Genomic DNA, 20,456 nt, shown 5'->3' with positions numbered 1-20,456 from the left:
GTCCCCCCTCCGTCTCCTCTTTTCTAAGCTGAAAAGTCCCAGTGTCTTTAGCCTCTCTTCATATTGGACCTGTTCCCAACCCCTGATCATTTTAGTTGCCCTCCTCTCTCCCAGCCTCTCTCTTCCCCTCTCCCACCTCCTTTTCCCAGTCTCCCCCAGTCTGGATTCGTTAGTTCGAATTAGCTTAGTTCGAATTAACTAATTTGAACTAAGTTAGTTCGAACTAACTTTGTAGTGTAGACATATCCTCACAGTTCACAATCATGCTGGAAAGGGCATAACAAGTGGGGTTCTGTTTTGGAATCGGTTCTTTTCAATATCTTCATTAACGATTTAGGTGATGGCATAGAGAGTACACTTATTAAGTTTGCAGAAGATGCCAAGATGGGAGGGATTGCAAGCGCTTTGGACGATAGGGTCATAATTCAAAATGATCTGGACAAACTGAAGAAATGGTCTCAGGAAAATTGGATGATGTTTAATAAGGACAGATGCAAATTACTCCACTTAGAAAGAAACAATCCATTACACACATACATAATGGCTACGTCTACACTGGCCCCTTTTCCGGAAGGGGCATGTAAATTTCACTAGTCGTCGTAGGGAAATCCGCGGGGGATTTAAATATCCCCCGCGGCATTTAAATAAAAATGTCCGCCGCTTTTTTCCGGTTTTTAAAAAAGCCGGAAAAGAGCGTCTAGACTGGCCCCGATCCTCCGGAAAAAGTGCCCTTTTCCGGAGGCTCTTATTCCTACTTCAAAGTAGGAATAAGAGCCTCCGGAAAAGGGCACTTTTTCCGGAGGATCGGGGCCAGTCTAGACGCTCTTTTCCGGCTTTTTTAAAAGCCGGAAAAAAGCGGCGGACATTTTTATTTAAATGCCGCGGGGGATATTTAAATCCCCCGCGGATTTCCCTACGACGACTAGTGAAATTTACATGCCCCTTCCGGAAAAGGGGCCAGTGTAGACGTAGCCCTCGAGAATTGACTGTCTAGGAAAGAATACTGCAGAAAGAGATCAAGTGATCATAGTGGACCACAAGACAATTACGAGTCAAAAGTGTGACATTATTGCAAAAAAAGCAAACATGATCCTGGGGTGCATTAACAGGAGTGTTGTGAGCAAGACATGAGAAGTCATTCTTCTACTCTATTCTGCACTGATTAGGCCTCAATTAAAGTACTGTGTGCAGTTCTGGGAACCACACTTCAAGAAAGATGTTGAGAAATTGGAGAAGGTCGCGAGAAGAGCAATTAAAATGATAAAAGGTCTAGAAAACATAAGCTATGAAGGAAGGCTAAAGGAATTGGGCATGTTTAGTTTGGAAAAGAGAAGACTAAGATGGGACATGATAGCGGTTTTCAGGGATCTAAAAGGGTGTCAGAGAGAGGAGTGAGAAAATTGTTCTCCTTGGTCTCTGATGATAGGATAAAAAGCAATGGGCTAAAACTACAGCAAGGAAGATTTAGGTTGGACTTCAGGAAAAACTTCCTAACTGCTAGGGTGGTTAAACATTTGAATAAATTGCCTAGGGAAGTTGTGGAATCTCTATAACTGGAGATATGTAAGAGCAGGTTTGACAGACATCTATCAAGGATGATCTAGATTGTGCTTGGTCCTGCCATTATTGTAGGGGACTAGAATTGATGATCTCGCAAGATCCCTTCCAGTTCTAGTATTTTATGTTTCTATGATTCTATCTGATTTTATTGTTAAGAATATTTAAAATTATGTATTATAGAGTATGCTAATAACCAATGTAGGGATGTTTTTAATAAAACATAAAAATGGAGGGAAATTAGGCATCTAGAGCAGTTTTTATTTCCACTGTATTCTAGGGCTGCTTATCCCAGGTTATTTCTCTGTTTAATCAATTATATTTATCAAAATAAAACTTAAAATATTAGTATAATTCATTTATAAAGAAAATATGGAGGGATTAATGGTCAAATTAACTGAAGTATTTTTCCAGTATCCTGTGCTACTTACCTTGATATACAAAGTGAAATCCTTTAGCTGTTACTGGACCCACTGAAGTAAATCTAATTGTGATTTGATTACCTGAGCTCAGTGGAAGGGATTCACCTACCCAAACAAATAAAATAAAACAATGAATTATCATAAACAATTTACAGTAACTAAGCCTCAACAATCACAACATATACTGTGCTTGAATTAACTTATGACATTTACACTATAAAATTTACTATTATTCTAACACTTTTAGATTTCCATTCCTGAAAAAGATAGAGCCTGATTTTCATCTGACATTAGTGGTATCCTTTCTGATTTAAAATCAATTCTTTAAGACTTTAAAACCCTACTGACATGCTCCTTATCCACTCAAAAAATAATTTTGCCATGTAGTCTCTGCCACAATTTATAAGTACTTTAATACCAAATAGTATATAATACATTGAAAAACAAAAATTGTCCAGAAAACACAAAGGGAATAAACCAAAAAAGTAACTGTGCTAGATACATATTACTAGAAAAATCCAAGAAAACTAAAGATTACATTTAATCTTCATTATTTTTATCAGCCCAAAAATGTTTTGAATCAGTACTGATTAGTTTCTTTTCAAAATATTCATATTAGATTTCCAGTGCAATTTGCTTCTAAGAAAAGATGACAGTGGTTTCATCTTTTCTTACATTCCAAGTCTAAATCACTTTAAAGTAAATAATTGATGCATGACAGTTCCATTAAAGAATACCTGAATGGGATCCTGAAAGGGAGGATAATAAAGATGATTGCTGTGTTGGGCCATCATACACCTCAACCACATCATGCAGTGATGTCTGGAAAAATACAAACTGGCCAAACACCACTGGTCAAAAGGAATGAGAAAAAGCAATAGAAATTGATTAGGGAAATAAAAAGAGAGGGAACAGAACATGAGTTAATGTAATATTTTTCTATTTTATTGAAGAGAACCAGTACATATTCATTGATTTTCTGACCAATGCACAATTATGTTATTTTTAAATTATAGGAAAAGTAAACGGATGTAAAAATGTCTAATCCTACATACCGTAAAATCGAGAGTATAGTGCACACTTTTTGTTCCTGTTTTTTTAACCTCAAAGTCGGGGTGCACATTATCCATAAGAGGTTTTTTTCAAAAGTTTTAAACTCACCCTCAGCAGGCACGAGATAGGCGGGGGAGGGAGGGCAGGCATGGGCTGGGCTGGGGTGGGGGGGCAGCAGGCATGGCAGCTGAGCGGGGGAAGCTCTCCCAGCAGGCACGAGCTCGGCACACCAGCAGCTGAGCAGGGGATGCTCCCCTGGCAGGTGAAAGCTCAGCGCGCGCAAGCTCAGCTGGGTAGGAGGACCCTGCGGCAGGTGTGAGCTCAGCTGGGCAGGGGGCCTGGCGGCAGGCATGAGCCCCTTCCTTTCTATGCATACCGTAAAATCTCGAGAATAATGGGGGTTCACATTACAGATGAGAGTTTAATTTATTCAAGAATTTTGACCTTTAAAAGGCAGATGCGCATTACACGTAGGTGTGCGTTATACTTGAGGTTTTACGGTGGTTAAAAGCATATATAGCGAGATCACAAATTAATTTGTATAAACACTTAATCATAATAGAAAAGAATCATAATTATTGTGCTGCTAAAGGAAATAGCTTTTTTGCTAAACATTTAATGCAAACATCTTTGTTACTACACTATAACATTTAGCATCTTTTTCCTGGGTTTTTATTTTACCTCAGAAATGGTTAGTCCTTTCGGAAGTTTAATTTGCTTTAGTATGATTTATTTTTCTTCACAACTGCATTTTAAAATCTAGTCTAACTTTGAACTTTGTAGCGTACAATAGAAAAACAACAACATTTAAAGAAACCAACACGTCCTGGTGTCTCTATTTTAAAGCACAAAATGTATCTATTATTATTATCAGCATCATTGGTGTGATGAGGTGCATTCACCCTATATTATGCAGGAGGGGGGTTAAACCAGCTCTCAGGGCTGAGAAAGACACTCCCTCTTCACCTTACTGGGCATGCTCAAACTGTATAGCTATAAAAGTGAACAGCTCAGGCCAGTTGGGAGGCAACTGTAGCAGACAAACCCCAAGCAATAGAGGAGAAACGGAGATCTACACCAGAGCTGAAGAGATTGCAGCAGAAAACAGCGCAGGGGAAGGCAATGGCTACCTAGCAAGTGAGCCGACATTGAGAAATCAGCATGTTTTGGTCAGAGCTTTTCCCCATTGACTCAGTGGCTGGAGCTACAGTCACTAACCGAGCCCTGGGCTGGGGTCCAGTGGAGTGGGAGGGCCTGGACTCCCCTGCCAAGTGATGTAAACCTTTCCCCTATCTCCTGTCCTTTGAGAGAGGACTATACAATCCTGTGAGTTGGGATGAATTTATCTATTTTAGCCACTGGGACATACTGCCTTGTGATAGGGGTGTGTTACTGAGTGTTGATATTGAACTGTACTATCATGTGAATAGGGGTATGTTATTGACTATAGTAATTGGGCCACACTACCCTGTGGATTAGGGTGAACTACTGACTCTTGCTATTGAGCCATCCCACCCTGGGCCATTGGCTGCACTGCCCTGAGAATAGGGTGAATTATTGGCTCTAGACTTTAGGTCACACAGCCCTGTGAATAAGGACAAGTCATTGTCTCTAGCTATTATGTCCCACTACCCTATAAATAGGGGTAAATTTATAGACTCCTGCCATTGGGACACCCTGCCCCAGGGATCAGGATGGATTTGCTGACTTTGATGGGTAGGCTACTCAGTTGTAGAACTGTGGGTGGAGCTATAGGCATGGACTGGGAAGAAATGGCCAACAATTACACCGGTGTGACAAAAGAGAAATGGGTGCACTCACATCACAGTGGATAGGGCCACCCCATTCACATCATACATGGGCTGATTTAATTCCTTAACATAAGAGAATATTCCTGCATGAGTGAACTACATTAGAATTGGAAATTGCAAATTTGGATTCAGAGAGAGATACATACTGAGCTATTACAATACAATTTAAATGTAACTATGACAGAATGAGCAGCAGGAGGAGCTACCCACCCTGTGTACATACCTATGATCTCAGATGGGATCATACTTTGAACAGCAAGGTCCTTTTACTACTATCAACATCATAGGTACACTTGTGTTATTAGTGTGCTAAATATATCAGAGTTACAGTGGATATGTCTCCTCAAGCTGGAATTAACAATTCTAAACACTGCATATCTACACTAGAGATGGAAGTCCCTGAAAGACTTAGGACATATCTACACTGCATACTCCTGATGGCAGAGTGTAGAGTACACTTACTTCACACTGCTCTTGCACAGGTATAAACAGTGGTGTAGGCAGTGAAGCCCAGCTTAGGTGAGCAAACACATGCCTGAACCCTACTGGTATGTACATGCCCAAGAAGTGCCTCCCTCATCTACACTACAATTTTTATCAGTGTCCTGCAACCTCCCCAGTGCTGCAAGAAAACATTCTGATAGTGGAGAAAGATTCTGTCAACCCCCTTCTGCAGAATCATTACCCCAAATTCAGAGAGTTGCTGGAGCCCTTCCCTGTTGCAGGGAAAGACACTGTGGAAATAACTGCTTTTCATAGTGGTGTGTTGTTACATCTACCCTACATACTGTGGTCAATGGTTTGCCAGGTATGCACAGCCATAGACTACATGTTGACTGTTGTACTAGAAATACATTGACAAGAAATGAAATTATTTGTTGGTCTTAGTCTGGCTGTAGATACATCCACAAAACAACTATCCTCACTAAAAACTCATTGACTAACAACCTTAAAAAGAATACAGCACAGGATTTTCACTCAGTGGTCAGCAGGTTCAATAGGCAGGTTGTTGCCCACCATTTCCATGATGCTCCAGAGTTTTTCTGGATGAATGCATGTGGGTTGGCAAGAGACTGAGCCATTCCTTTCTGCTGGATCTTGACCCAGGGCCCAAAGAAGGAATGTACAAAGTATCTCAGTCTCTTTAACAATCACTCCTGGACTGTTTCCTAGCTCCCCACAGTATCTTTGGTTTGGGGTGTGGTCACAACCCATCTTCCATACAATGAGACTTCCCAATCAGTAACAGCAACTCAGATAGTCTACTGAGTATTCCCATGCTGCCTTCATGATGTTATTTTCCCTTAGCAGAGAGTGGGGGGCTGAAAAAAGACAAGCTTACGGTCCATAAACACCATCAAAAAGAGCTAATAACTATGGAGTTCAAATTATCCTTTCATTCCTACAGCTAAATCAATGTAGCACACAAGCTAAAATGCAGAACATGGGTAGGATATTGGGGGGCAGCTAACCCTACCAATGCTTATGTTATTCTGAATAAATAGTTTGAATGCTCAAGGTTTTAAAATTCATACCTTTCTAAAGAGCTAAAAGCATTTAAAATAATCATACACTGTAACAGAATCTCAGTTATAGGAATCTGAAATTTCTAAAATTCAAGAAAAAGCATACAGACTAATGTTCAAAACATAGAAAAAGGTGCTGGGGAGGAAGAAAGGCATATACAAAACTTCAGTCTGTTCAAATATTAGATGATTTTATAATAGTGCAAAAATTATCTTTTATCATTAGGTGAGATAATACTAATTGAAGCACGTTTTCTCTATGCACGGGGCAATGAATGTAACACACCTATCAGGGTACGTCTACACAGCACCTTTATCTTGAAATAACCTACATAATTTGAATTATGCAAATTCAATAGCTTATTTTGAGTTTATTTTGAGATACAGGCAGTCCCCGGGTTACGTACAAGATAGGGACTGTAGGTTTGTTCTTAAGTTGAATTTGTATGTAAGTCGGAACTGGTACATATTGTAGAGGAAACTCTAGCCAAACATTTCTCCAGAGCTCAGTTTTATTCTTCCACACCTCACTTCTCTCAGTCCTTTATTCTCAAGCTTTATTCTCAAGACCCTCCTTCCAGCCGACAGCGGGGGGTGTTGGAGCTGCCCAGGGGCATCTGCGGGGCCAATGGACCCAAAGCTGGCGGGGCGGGGTGCCTTCCCCACTGTTGCCGCCTCCCGCGGCACGGGGGGTGCTTTCCCTGCGGCACTCGGGGCAGCGCCGGCTGAACCACCTGTCAGGCAGCGCGTCTTGGCGGTCCCGCAGCCCGCATCCTCCGCGGCAAGAAAAGCCACTCCGCGTCTCCCTGGTCAGGGGGGGCGCAGCTAGTGCGGGGTGCCTCCCCCACTGTCGCTGCCTCTGGTGGCGTGGGGGGCGCTTCCCCCCAGCAGACCAGGGAGACCCGGAGCGGGTTTTCTCGCTGCAGAGGATGTGGGTGGCGGGACCGCGGCATGTCTCGGCGGTCTGCTGAGGGGGGGGGGGGGGCGCAGCTAGTGTGGGGTTGCCTCACCTCATTCGTAAGTAGGGATCTGACGTAAGTCAGATTGATGTAACTTGGGCACTGTCTGTGGTCTATTTTGAAATTCGGCACTGTGTAGCTAAATTTCTACACAGCACCAAATTTCAAAATAGATCACTATCCCAATAAGTCCCTTAATCCTCATGAAATGAGGTTTAGTGGGACGTTGGAATAGCATACTCGTTATTTTGAAAGATATTTTGAAATAACGGGCATGCTGTCAAGATGTGGAATACACTATTTCGGGATACTATAAGTATCCCGAAATAGCGCTGTGGTGTAGACATATTGTTAGTGAAAGAAGAGTTGCTAACTGTCCCCTACCTGTATGCTATTTTGTATTCATACAGCAGCTAGCAAAGATGATAGAGCTAATGGTTTCTGTTATGTAACTCTCTAACTTTGGCACTTTTCTCAGATGCTAGTTTTTGTTATAGATCAAGAGCCACAATCTGCTACAAATGGAACAATAATTGTGAAACTGTCAAAAGCAGACTATTGTAAAATACAAGCATGACATCAGTGTATATGTGGCTCAATTAAAAAAAAAAGATGATATTTCATTTCAATACCTGGTAAGTATTGCAGGAGCCTTGTCACCTTTAGCTTTGCCTTAAGCATCTACCACTACCCCCATGCAACTTCACTAGTACTAGCAATGATGGGAGCAAATTATAGAAAAGGCATTACCAACCACCATATTTTCATTAGGTTTAACCTAGTCTTGACCTTAGCAACATATTGGTAAAAATGCCAGTTCCTGTTATTGTAGCACTCCCACTTTTGCAACACCCAGTATGCAACTAAAGAAAGGTGGGAGGGGATTTCCTAGTAAAGGTGCTAGTGTTAGACATTGTATCATTCTCAATCATCAGCATAGCACTGAATCAAGCATGAGAGATCTTCACTATGCTGAAGATCAATGATTCTGCAGTTGATCTTCTGAGGTTCGATGTAGCGAGTCTAGTGAAGATCCACTAAATCAAACTCAGAGGACACCGTCATCAGTGCTGGTACTCATGCATGGAAGGAAAGCAGACAGGAGCTTTTCTTCCCATCCAACCTCCCACTGTTTGGATAGTGTGGAAATGTGATTTAAGATACATTGACTACAGCAATAGAATGTATTGTGTTTTACCAAGACCTAAAGGAAATACTAAAAACTACATTGTGCAGCTTGTATGTGTATGTGTGCACGTATGTACATGTTGGAAAGAAGCATGTAACTGAAAATGAAAACTGATCTAAGGTATTTTAAAAATGTCTCTTTTATTTAAGATTCAATTTCTATACTAAATTTGTATCCACAAGGTATTATTTCAATCTGCATTAAAGTCAGGGAAAAATTGCACTGAATTCCCCAGTGCTTGGTGAGCCCCAAGCCATTTGTGCACTATAATTATTTGATTTGTTCTTATTCTCTCTCTTGTAAGTATGATAAAGAATAAAAATGGCAAAATAAATTAAATGAAACTCATTTTACGTATGATTCCCATTTCTTCCATGAATTTAACAATTCAGGGTTAAGGCTCTTCAACTGGGAATTTACACAGAAATTACCATATCATCTAATCTACTGCTTCAAAGACAGAATTAATGATTTAATGTAACAGGTTATAACTAGACAGACAGTTCAAGAAAGGAAGATAGATCTGGTGGAGGACTAGGGTGAATTCACTAATCCAATACCCAAGATGAAGTGTGAGAAGATTTTTTAATGTAATCAAATATTCTTATAAAAACCCTATTAGGGTGCATCTACACTGCACCCATAGCTCAAAATAAGCCATGCAAGTTGTGTAGCTTTTTTCGAGTATATTTCAAAAAAGCTTATTTTGAAATTTGGCACTTTTTATTCAGCACTAAATTTTGAAATAAACTACTATTCTGAAACGTCACTTAATCCTCATGGAATGAGGTTTATAGGGACATTGGAATAGCAAGCCTGTTATATTTCAAAATAATGGGCTTGCTATCAAGATGCAGAAAACGCTATTTTAGAATACCAGAAGTATCCCAAAATAATGCCTCTGTTTAGATGAACCATTACTTACCCGTATAACAACTGCTATTACAATAAACTTCCGATAATCCGGCACCTTTAGGACCCAGGGGGTGCCGGATTATCAGATATGCCAGACTATCAGAAGAGGGGCTATGAGGGGTCTGGAGTGGGGTGGGAGGGGATGCCACCCCATACCCCTCATAGCCCCCCCTTACGATAGTCTGGCTCTGCCCTAGGCGTCCCTGATTCAGCTGCTGCTGGTCAGTTTCAGCAGCAGCTGAATCGGGGATGCCTGCAATAGAGCAGCTGGGGTGCTGCCGGGTTGGTCCCGCAGCGCTGAGGGGCGGCGCTACGGCACCAACCCAGCAGCACTCAGCTGCTCTTGGGGACACCTGGGACAGAGCAGCTGGGGTCCTGCCCGGTTGGTCCCGTAGCGCTGCCCCTCGGGGCTGCGGGACCAACCCGGCAGCACCCCAGCTGCTCTTGGGAATGCCTGGGGCAGAGCAGCTGGAGTGCTGCTGGGTTGGTCCCGCAGCGTCAAAGGACGGGATCTGTTTCAGCAGCGGCTGAATCGGGGACCCCTGGGGCAGAGCAGGTGCGGTCCTGCCGGGTTGGTCCTGCAGCCTCCAGGGGCAGCGCTACGAGACCAACCCGGCAGCACCCCAGCTGCTCTGCTCCTGGCTTCCCCAATTCAGCTGCTGGTCAGTTTTAGCAGCAGCTGAATGGGGGAAGACTGTCCGGCTGCCCCAGAAATTCCGGGTTCCTGATGGTGCCGGACCATCAGGAGTCTCGGAACATTGGATGCCGGACTAATGGAGTTTTACTGTATTTATTTGAAGTGTATTGTGTAAAAAAGGCAGAACTGCCTCATTTCCTTTTCAGTTCCTTTACACTGCAGATATCAGGAAGGGTGTGGCATGGACATGTGCATAAACACATCTCAAAGAAATTAAGGTTACTTGTAAGAGAGATTCTTTGAGATGGAGTCTACATGTTCTCATTCTTCGACCAATACCTTAAACAGAGGAATACACAAAGAACACTCACAGAAGGACAGTCACTGTATAGCAGTTTAGAATTTAGACATTCTGAATTGTAATTTGATTGCAAGTTTAAATACATGTTCTAATACTGTTAGAGATCTGTTGAGCTGTAACTCTTTGTCCTTTACCTTTTTCAGGAAAGGCTACAAAGATATCAAACATTAAGATCTGTGAATAGGAAGGCAAAGACCTTTGAACTTCTATGTGGTTTCTGTTCATCTTTGCAAGAGTGATGATTGAGAAAAAATACAAGTAGATATATTGTTTGATTTAGATGAAAATCTTAAACTAGGGTGATACCCTATACTTATGAAATATGATGTAAGGAAGATCTCGCACCAGGGCTTGGGAATTTTGATCCTCTCCTAGCTGATGTTATTGCCATTAATTCAGCAGTTGTATAAGACAAACAGGTCAACTAGGTCACAAGCAGCTCAAATGGTGGATCCATCAAACAGGATAGGACTACTTTGACAGACAAAGGGGAAACCAGATCTTCAGCCAGGCTGTGTCCAGACTCAGGGGTTTTTTCGAATAAAGTAGTCTTTTTTCGAAAAAACTTCACCTGCGTCTAGACTGCAGCCGCTTTCTTTCGAAATTAAATTGAAAGAACGCGGCTTTTCTTTCGACGGCGGTAAACCTCATTGCACGAGGAAGAACGCCTTTTTTCGAAAGTGCTCTTTTGAAAAAAGGTGTTCTTGAATGCAAACAGGGGGTTTTCGAAAGAGAGCATCCAGACTGCCTGGGTGCTCTCTTTCGAAAAAGCAGCTTGCTTTTTTGAAAGTTCTGCTTGCAGTCTAGACGCTCTTTTTTAAAAGAGGCTTGCAGTCTAGACATAGCCCCAGAGGGTAAGTCCTGATAGCACATTTTATAAACCTTCCCATATATGGGTAAGAAAGCACCAAGTAACCTAGAATAGGAGGATGCTCAGCAGATGTAGGGTACATCTACGCAACAGGGCTTAACTCGAAATGAGCTACGCAAATTGAGCTACGTCAATTGCGTATTTTATTTTGAAATAGGGAGTGTTGATACGGTGCCACGGTGTGAGCTGTAAGACTGGTTCAACCTGCCTTTCCCCCTCCCCCTTATTTTAAGGAAGACCTAAAACAGACTCCATCAGGAGTCTTTCTGCTAGTCCAGTGGAAGCTGGAATCTTTTGCCAGCCTAGGTGGTGGCTAAAGAATTGAAATCACAGAGGGTATGTCTACACTACCCCCCTAGTTCGAACTAGGGGGGGTAATGTAGTCATACGGAGTTGCAAATGAAGCCCGGGATTTGAATTTCCCGGGCTTCATTTGCATAAAGCTGGCCGGCACCATTTTTAAATGCCGGCTAGTTTGGACTCCTTGCCGCACGGCTACACGCGGCATGGACTAGCTAGTTTGGATTAGGCTTCCTAATCCAAACTAGCTGTATACCTCATTCTAGCTAGTCCGTGCCGTGTGTAGCCGCGCGGCAAGGAGTCCAAACTAGCCGGCATTTAAAAATGGCGCCGGCCGGCTTTATGCAAATGAAGCACGGGAAATTCAAATCCCGGGCTTCATTTGCAACTCCGTATGACTACATTACCCCCCCTAGTTCGAACTAGGGGGGTAGTGTAGACATACCCTAAGAGCTAAAGTCACTGGCTTGGCCTGGAGCTAGACCCATTGCAGCCAGCAAGATTTCTGGCAGGAGCAACCATCAGGTGGCCGGTAGGAGTGGTGGCTGGCAGGAATGACCGGTGGACGGCCGTTAGGAGCGGTGACAGGTGGTGCAAGCAAACCACAAGAGCAGCACAAAGATGGCATGGCCTCAGGCTCAATGAGTGGAATCATCAGGATAATGTGTCAGGGTCAGCACTGACTGGACAGAGCTGTAAGTGGGGCATTTGAAGTGTGGTACAGAAATTGTTTGGTTAAATGAATAACCCTTACATTGTTGAACTAGTGAGCCCGAGGGGCAAAGGACATTCTTCAATCCATTTGAGCTCGGACGGTTACTCGTGGGGAGTTAGGAACTATGTTTGTGGTATTTTTCCAAGCTAACGATATGTAACTTCTCTCCTTCTTTCATTAAAAGTTTCTTTTCTATACTCAGACTCTGTGCTTGCGAGTGGGGAAGCATTGCCTCTCAGAGTCGCCCAGGGGTGTGTGAATTTCCCAGGCTACTGGGTGGGGGCTCAAGCCGGTTCTGTATTGGATGGATGAAAAGGGACCTCTAGATATTGAACCTTGCCCTGGCTGCTGCTGGCACTACCTGGCAGAAGGGTTACAGATATAACTGCAGTGGAATGGGTATGTGCACAATCACATGGAGGATAATAGGTCTGTCTGTCTGTCTAAGTCTCTCTTACCAACAGAAGTTGGTTAAATAAAATATATTAATTCATCAATCTCATCTCCTTAATACTCTTGGACCATCACAGCCGCAACTACATTGAATGTTTGTCTTTGTGTCTCTCTAGGTACTTATGTGAACCTCATCATTATAGCATTTAGATAACTATAATAACTCGGAAGATAATTTAAGATACAAATATACAGTAGAAGAAAATCCTGGGAAAATCAGCAGAAAGAAGCAGTTTGTTTGTATATTTTCAAAAAAGTTCTATTATTTTGCTGGATCCATAAAGTAGCAATAGATTAGATTACAAAATTTACTTCTGCTTTTGCCATTTTCCCATTTTAGTTCAAAGCATTAATAGAAATGATGCATATATTTTAAATAACAGTACACAGTGAAATACCCTTATTCTGATTGTAATAATTTTTCTCTCAACAAAAATTAAGCTGCTCCATGAAACTAAACTCTCATAAACTGCAAGGATGATGTAAGCATAATTGATTATGTAATGTGAAAAGATATGCAAAAGTTTTGTATAATTTATGTTTACTGCAATAACACTGGTTGGAGCTGCACAGACATTCTGAATAACTGCATTATATATGTGACAAAAATAAGGGCAGAGTGAACCAATTATTAGGAATTTATGTCAGTCACCAGTCAATACAGAGTGCAGTGATATCACAAATCCTTTTAAAATAGTTTGGAGCCTCCTTTTTGCATATACTTTATGTCAAAGGATGATAACATTAAGGGTTAGAAAATTCAATTCTTACTCAAGTTGAACAGTGAAATTGTCCCATGGATGTTAATGGGACAAGTCGATAAGCGCTTAAATAAGTTGTTTCATTGACATCAGTGGTATAATTCACGTAACACAGGTTGCAACACAAATTGAACACTCTAAATATAAGTGTCAAATTCATTGCTGATATAACTATATTGAGATTTAAACTACTTTAATCGTTGCTAGTATCTCAGCCTAGAGCATCAATCTATTTAACGTTTATGGAAGAAGTATGATATGACAATACCTTAGTCATTCTTTCACTGACAAATCTGATTTTAAAAATAATATAATTTCTGTAATTCTTACAACACATTAGAGGAAATCAAACTCAATGACAAAATTCCTAGTAACTTCTATAGGATGTAGATACTACCTAATTTATTTAATGTACATGTATTTTCAAGTAATAGCCATTCCAGGAGGAAATAATGTAATACATCTACCTTGGTTGCACTATATATCAGTGATATTTCTACATTTTAATATTATGATTATTACTTTGTACACTGACCTTCAATTTATCTTATGCAATTTACGGCTTGGTATAATTGGCAAGCTACTCAGGCTATGTCTAAAATACAGGTTACTTCAATATATTTTATGTTGCTCAGATATGTGAATAGTTTATGCATCTGAGCAATGTAAGTTTATACTGATCTAAGCTCAGTGTGGACAGTGCTATGTCAGTGGGAGAGCTTCTCCCATTGACATAACTACTGTCTCTTGTGGAGGCAGAGATTATTAAGCCAATGGTAATACAGCTACGCTGCTCTATCTGCTGTAGTATAGACATAGCCAAAGCAAATAAATGTATGAATTAGCCAGGAGAGATTCAAAGGTCATTACTAAATTGTACATAAAGTAATGGGGAAAATCTCTGTAAGTCTTTGTACATTCTTGGAAATAAAGACTTGAAATGGTGACAGTTTCAACTGGCTTTTCTGGAAAGCAGATGTAAATCTGGAGGTATTCAACCATCAATAGATGTAGTAGTTGTAATATACCTAGACTCTATCAAATATTCTGAGGCATTCTTGAACATTTCAAATTAATGCTTAGAGGCTAGCAGACTTTTTCCAGAACAGGAAAGATGTCTGTTCTATTAAAATGGGAAGATATATATACCTTTTAGTTTCCGGGTGAGATTAGTTAAATAATTCATTGTTAATTTCTTTCCAGCATGTTTATTATTTGAATATTATAAAACCAAATCCATTTCCCCTGTCACTGCTTCCAGAGAGTATGTAATGGGGGGTGACCTGCTGCTAGTCCTCTGGACTTCATTGTTAGGGGGAAAGGATATGGAAGAAGGGATGGAGTGGGGGTAGAGGGCAGGTGTGGAATGACGGCAGGGTGGGAAGAGGCCTCTCTTGGATTAGGGGTGATTTGGGGAGTCATATGGGGGGCTGTCACATGCCCCATGCCCCTCTTATGTTCCTCTTTAGCAGCTGCCACCATCTGAAATTATTCTTTCATGAGATCAAGCCTGCTGGCAATATGATACCTCCAGATGCAGGCCACAATGGAGCCTCTTCACACCTCTAGATATACCAGCTCGGACCTTTAATCTTCACCTAAAATAAGGTTCACCTCCCAAATGCCCCTCAGGGTTCACCTCCGCCTGATATTTTCTTCTCTTGAAGTTCCACTCAATCTCTTCATTAGCATTTGACTCACTATCTAAATTAACTTCTATTGCAAGACATACAACAGATAATCATCACCTAGGGTACGTCTACACTAGCCCCCTAGATCGATCTAGGGAGGCTAATGAGGCAACCGGAATTGCAAATCAAGCCCGGGATTTAAATATCCCACACTTGATTTGCATGATACCAGCTGGTCACCATTTTAGAAACTGACTAGCCCGAAGTAACTGCCTGCGTCTACACGTGGCAGTGAAACAGGATTCCGGAATAAAACCCCTAAATCGAATTAGATGGTAAACCTCATTCGACAAGGAATACTATCTAATTTGATTTAGGACTTTATTCTGGTATCCCGTTTCACTGCCACGTGTAGACGCGGGCAGTTACTTCGGGCTAGTCAATTTCTAAAATGGTGACTGGCCGGGAACATGCAAATCAAGCCCAGGATATTTAAATCCCGGGCTTGATTTGCAATTCCAGTCGTCCTCATTAGCCTCCCTAGGTCGATCTAGGGGGCTAGTGTAGACGTACCCCTAGTTCTCTTATAAGTGTCTCCCATATCTAGTCTGGTGGAACTACATATTTACCTGGATGATCATCCTTTAATTTCAATTTTAAATTTCTAGTAGATTTACACACACACACACACACACACACACACACACACTCCTAAATAGAATCTTCACATAGATTTCACAAAGAGTATAACGTCCACTGTGACACAGACTTTCAGCAGAAACCTTACATGACAATCTTTGGTGAATCAGAATGCAATATCAAACCTGTAGATCCCTGTAACCCACACACTTCTGTGCCTTTTGCTAGTTGGCATCAAGAGATCTTTGTGTCATAGAGTCGTACTGAAAGAGTCCAAATTTCTGGAAGGTAATCTGTCTGGGCAGGTGTCTAAGCTTCTCTTCTCCCCACCCCACGAGTGGGGTAACAAATAAGACTGGGTAGAAATGTAAGAGCTGTCTCTCAGAAAATATCTTCTGCCCTAAAGCAGGACTTGAGGTAACAGTGAATTCTCCAGGGATAGCTCTGCTCCCAGACAAGGGAACCATTGCATCCAAGTCTCTGCTAATAAGGGGAAGAAACTGATATGCACTAATGCATTATGCAAAAACTACCTGAATTGTGTTTGCATGGGTTTCAGAAATGAATAAAGTGAGATATTAAACTGAAGTCAATACTAGTTTTCAATTCTTTCAATGCTTCCTTTGTATCGCTGCATAATGATATTCAAAGTATGAAATGACACTAAAGAAAAAAAGAAAATGCTGAGCTAACAGGATAACCACCCATGGTAAGGAAAAATGTAAATCTTTATTTATTTATATAATGTAGATTCCCAGAGTTTATACCAGAAGAGGCCATTACAATCATCTAGCCTTACCTTAATTAGGATTGGTTAAAAATAATTTTAACCAAAATATTCAAAAGTTTGAAATTAAAAAACCCTAATATTATTTGTCATAGTCCAGATTCTGCTACTCTTACTAATGTAGAGCAATACCTTGCTCTTTGAGTTGTCTCGTTGATTTTTGCAACCAGATTAATAATAGACAGCCAATTAAAATACCATACTTTAATTTATTATGGTTAATTTTCTGTGCATGTTAAATTATGAATAAGTTGTAATGAAGAGTTGACCTGATTATTTATAATTAAGTTTTACTCATGAAGAAATCAAATCAGCAAATTGATGATTCTCCTCATCAAAATATTCCACATAGAAAAATTGCAACATAAACTAATGAAATGTAAAATAATTGTAAATTGGAAGAGACCCATCTTCAGTAAGACCTCATTGCATTCCCCACCCCTGATTTAGTGCATACTCAACCTGAGTAGTTACACTGATTTCAGGGGGGCAATCTGTATGAAAAAGAACTATTCTCATGAGTAAGGTTTATAGGGGCATGTCCTTGAACGGTGTAATATAACAGTTACACAACAGATTCTCAGTTTGATATTTCCATAGCAGACTAACATGGGAGCATATGCATTATAGAGGCCATTGCATTTGGTTTTAAATTAAACTAGTAACAAAGATGTCAGATATGGTACATTATACCCTCTACCTTTCCAAATCTTGTGACTGCTTGTCAGTCTCTATTAACAATTTTCTATTTAATCTGTGTAACTGATGCCCCCATCATTGTGCTACTTGGGTAAATTCTTCCATATCAGGTGATGATTATCATACATCATAATATAAGCTGAAGCATATGAAGGTACATTTATATTGTAATAAAACATCCACAGCTCACCTGTATCAGCTGACTTAGGCTCATGGGCCTTTGATTGTGAGGCTATAAAATTGCAATGCAGAGCTGGAGCTGGACCTAAATGTCTACATTGCAATTTTATATCTCCGCAGCATGAACCATGTGAACCCAAAACAGCTGAAAGAGTCCAGCTGCAATAGACACCCCCCCTCTCCAAAGTTATGCCAGGTGACAAGTATAAGGGAAGAGATCTGCTTAATGGCTTACATTATACAAGATAAAAATGAACAAGAGGAATTGACAGAGGAACTGAAGCTGGGTGGAGTTGATATAAAAATGTTATTAAAATAATAGAAAAATGGATAAATTACAATGATGTAAAAATATGAAAAATCAGACAGTTAAAAGAAGTTGAGGACATTGGCATTCCAAGAAAAAAATATAATAAAACAAACCTAAAGCTGACAAAATATCCTCACTCAGTTCACCCATGGTCTAAAAAATGTGTTTAGATAGCATAAAACTACAAAATTTTTCATGGAAGAAATGGGATTGCAATTTATTATTCTCATACAGATGATGATCACATAATATTGCACATCAAAATAATTGAAATACCATGTAATAGGGTATTAATTGTATTTAATAACAGTGATCAAGATAGAAAAGGCAAGGATTACAAACTATGAACATATAAATGGGTGCCTGCCCTCTGCCCCTAGACAAACATGTTTGCCTGCCTTGGGCTCTCAATCCCGATTCTCCATATCTTAATGGGTTTCACACCTTTCTACTCTGTGTGGATTAACCTTCCAGCTTATATGGGGAAATAACCACTTGATTGGGTGCTTTATATTACTTTTGGGAAAAGAATAGCCAATCATAGCTTCTGCCTATGGCAGGTATAGTTTTCACTCTCCTTTCCTGAAAGAGTGCAGCACTTCAGGCAGTTCTCCTCCTTCTTGCTCCTTCTCATCAAATAATGAAAAAAATGTCAGTTTCTTCCTGTGAATAATATGTTAGTTCTGAGGCACAGAGGGAGCAAGAATGGGCAAAGCACGCTCTGAGTTTCCAGCCACTTTTTGCTTCCCTCCCCCTTGTTTTGTTGGAAAATGTGTTGCCCAGCCTGTTGGACCTCTCCTTCTTTCCACCCCCATTCTACAATCACAAATTGGGTGATGGATGTCAAAGGGATCATAATGAAGCTGCTCTTGCCCATCCCAGATATGGGGGAGGTGGATGAGCTAAGGTCCTGTAACCTATGCCGCTAACTGGGCATTTGTATGAGTATTTTTGGCAACTATCAGGCCCTGTAACAGGCCAGACCACTGTGTAAAGAGAGACCTGGATCACTAACCTTGGTTGGCATGCTAAGGACAGAGGTGGGAGTTTTGCAGACGGCTACTTGTCTCTTTCTAGAAGATCCCAAAGAAAGGGTGTGAGTATATATATGGAATTATTCAAAATATCAAATAAATGTTATGTCACTGCTATCTTTTTAAGTGGTTTGGTGCATTTGTCTCTAGTAATTGTGCTAATAAAACTGCTTCCAGTTTTGTTTTGCCCTCAGTGTGAGTGTCTTCATAGTGCACTTCAAGGTTTCCAAAGAAACACTGAACTTGACAACCTTGATTCTGTTGTGCATTATTCTGGGACAACCTCTTTAAATTAGGAAAGGGCTCACTTGATCACTAGCATGTTCAAAAGACTTAGGGGAAGAGGAGAAATGGAGAGTAAAAAGAGAATTACAGATAGGACGTATTTTGTTGCAGATAGTTACTGATAGGACATATTCACAGAGAGGACAGATATTGAGGTGAGAAACAATGTTTTTACCATGCAGAATTCAGAACAAAGAATATATTTTGGTTATATTACAGAGGAATCAATGGTTGAACTAAACAGGAGACTACACCAATGGAGGTTAAAGCAGACACATAACTTTATTTAATACTGAGAGGATTCTATTACATTGTATCTGTTCCAATAATCTCACAGCTATTTATTTTGTCTCTTTAAAAAAATAGACCATGTTTAAGTATTCATAACTAGAAAAAATACAGTTTTCTGCTATAAAAATCTGTTTAAAAGAAACATACTTTAGGGGAAAATACTAAAAAAACAAAGATATTTTACTATTAGCAAGCAAAGTTTTTACTTGAGGACATTTTAAAATGACATGCATACTTTTTGTGTGTGTGCTCATTGCTCAATAAAACAATTCATGAGGTAAATTTGACTTTAAATTACACGTAAGACAATTACACCATTAACTTTTACAGTGTTTCAAAGCTTTCACTGTAAAATTTAGGTAAAGATTTAAGAGCCTTATTCCTACAGAAACTAGTGACTCCTAACAAATAGAAATGCAGGCTTGATTACTATGGATACTGAATACTTAGGAATGAATTTACCAACTTTAAAATGTTCCTCCTAGTCCAGAATATTAGTTTCTACTAGCTCATCTGCTGAAAAGTTGGTCACTCACTACAAAGGCTTCCCTTTGAATACAGTCAAATTCAAAGTTTGTTTCCTCAACTTAGCCGGAGAAAAGCGCCATCTAGATGGGATCTTGCGGAAAATAAGCCCTTTTCTGGAAGATCCCTTATTCCTACTTGAAAGGGCTTATTTTCCGCAAGATCCCATCTAGACTGGCGCTTTTCTCTGGCAAAACCCCGAGCCGGAAAAAAGCGGCAGCCTTGTTCATGCAAATGCCGCGGGGGATATTTAAATCTCCTGTGGAATTTGCAATTCCGAAGTGTCTCATTAGCATCCCTTTTACAGAAAAGGGTGCCAGTGTAGACACAGCCACTGTGACCTTATACCAGTTCCTTTGAGCAATATAGCAATCAGCTAGCCAAGGGATCCATCCTGTTCCCATTGAAGCAAATGGGGAAAAAACAAAAACAAACTGCTCCAATTTATTTGAATGATATCGGATTAAACCTTTCTTCACTGATGACAGAAAACTATTGCAATGCAAAGTCAAGTCCAATAATGCATTCCCCATATGAATTAACAA

General features: G+C 40.4%; 1 protein-coding gene across 3 annotated transcripts in view; it reads right to left on the bottom strand.

The window, feature by feature from the left end:
- Nucleotides 1–20,456, bottom strand: part of CSMD3 (CUB and Sushi multiple domains 3) — a 1,183,531-nt gene that overhangs the window by 240,149 nt on the left and 922,926 nt on the right. For all 3 annotated transcript variants that reach the window (XM_075920204.1, XM_075920205.1, XM_075920206.1), the window contains 2 exons: nucleotides 2,717–2,830; nucleotides 1,989–2,084 (listed from right to left, as the gene is read on the bottom strand). In XM_075920204.1, coding sequence (XP_075776319.1) covers nucleotides 1,989–2,084; nucleotides 2,717–2,830 — 210 coding nt within the window. The remainder of the gene's footprint in view (nucleotides 1–1,988; nucleotides 2,085–2,716; nucleotides 2,831–20,456) is intronic.

This window comes from Pelodiscus sinensis, chromosome 2, assembly GCF_049634645.1.
Source record: "Pelodiscus sinensis isolate JC-2024 chromosome 2, ASM4963464v1, whole genome shotgun sequence".
NCBI classification, from domain to species: Eukaryota; Metazoa; Chordata; order Testudines; family Trionychidae; genus Pelodiscus; species Pelodiscus sinensis.
This window is presented reverse-complemented; position numbering and strand designations above follow the sequence as displayed.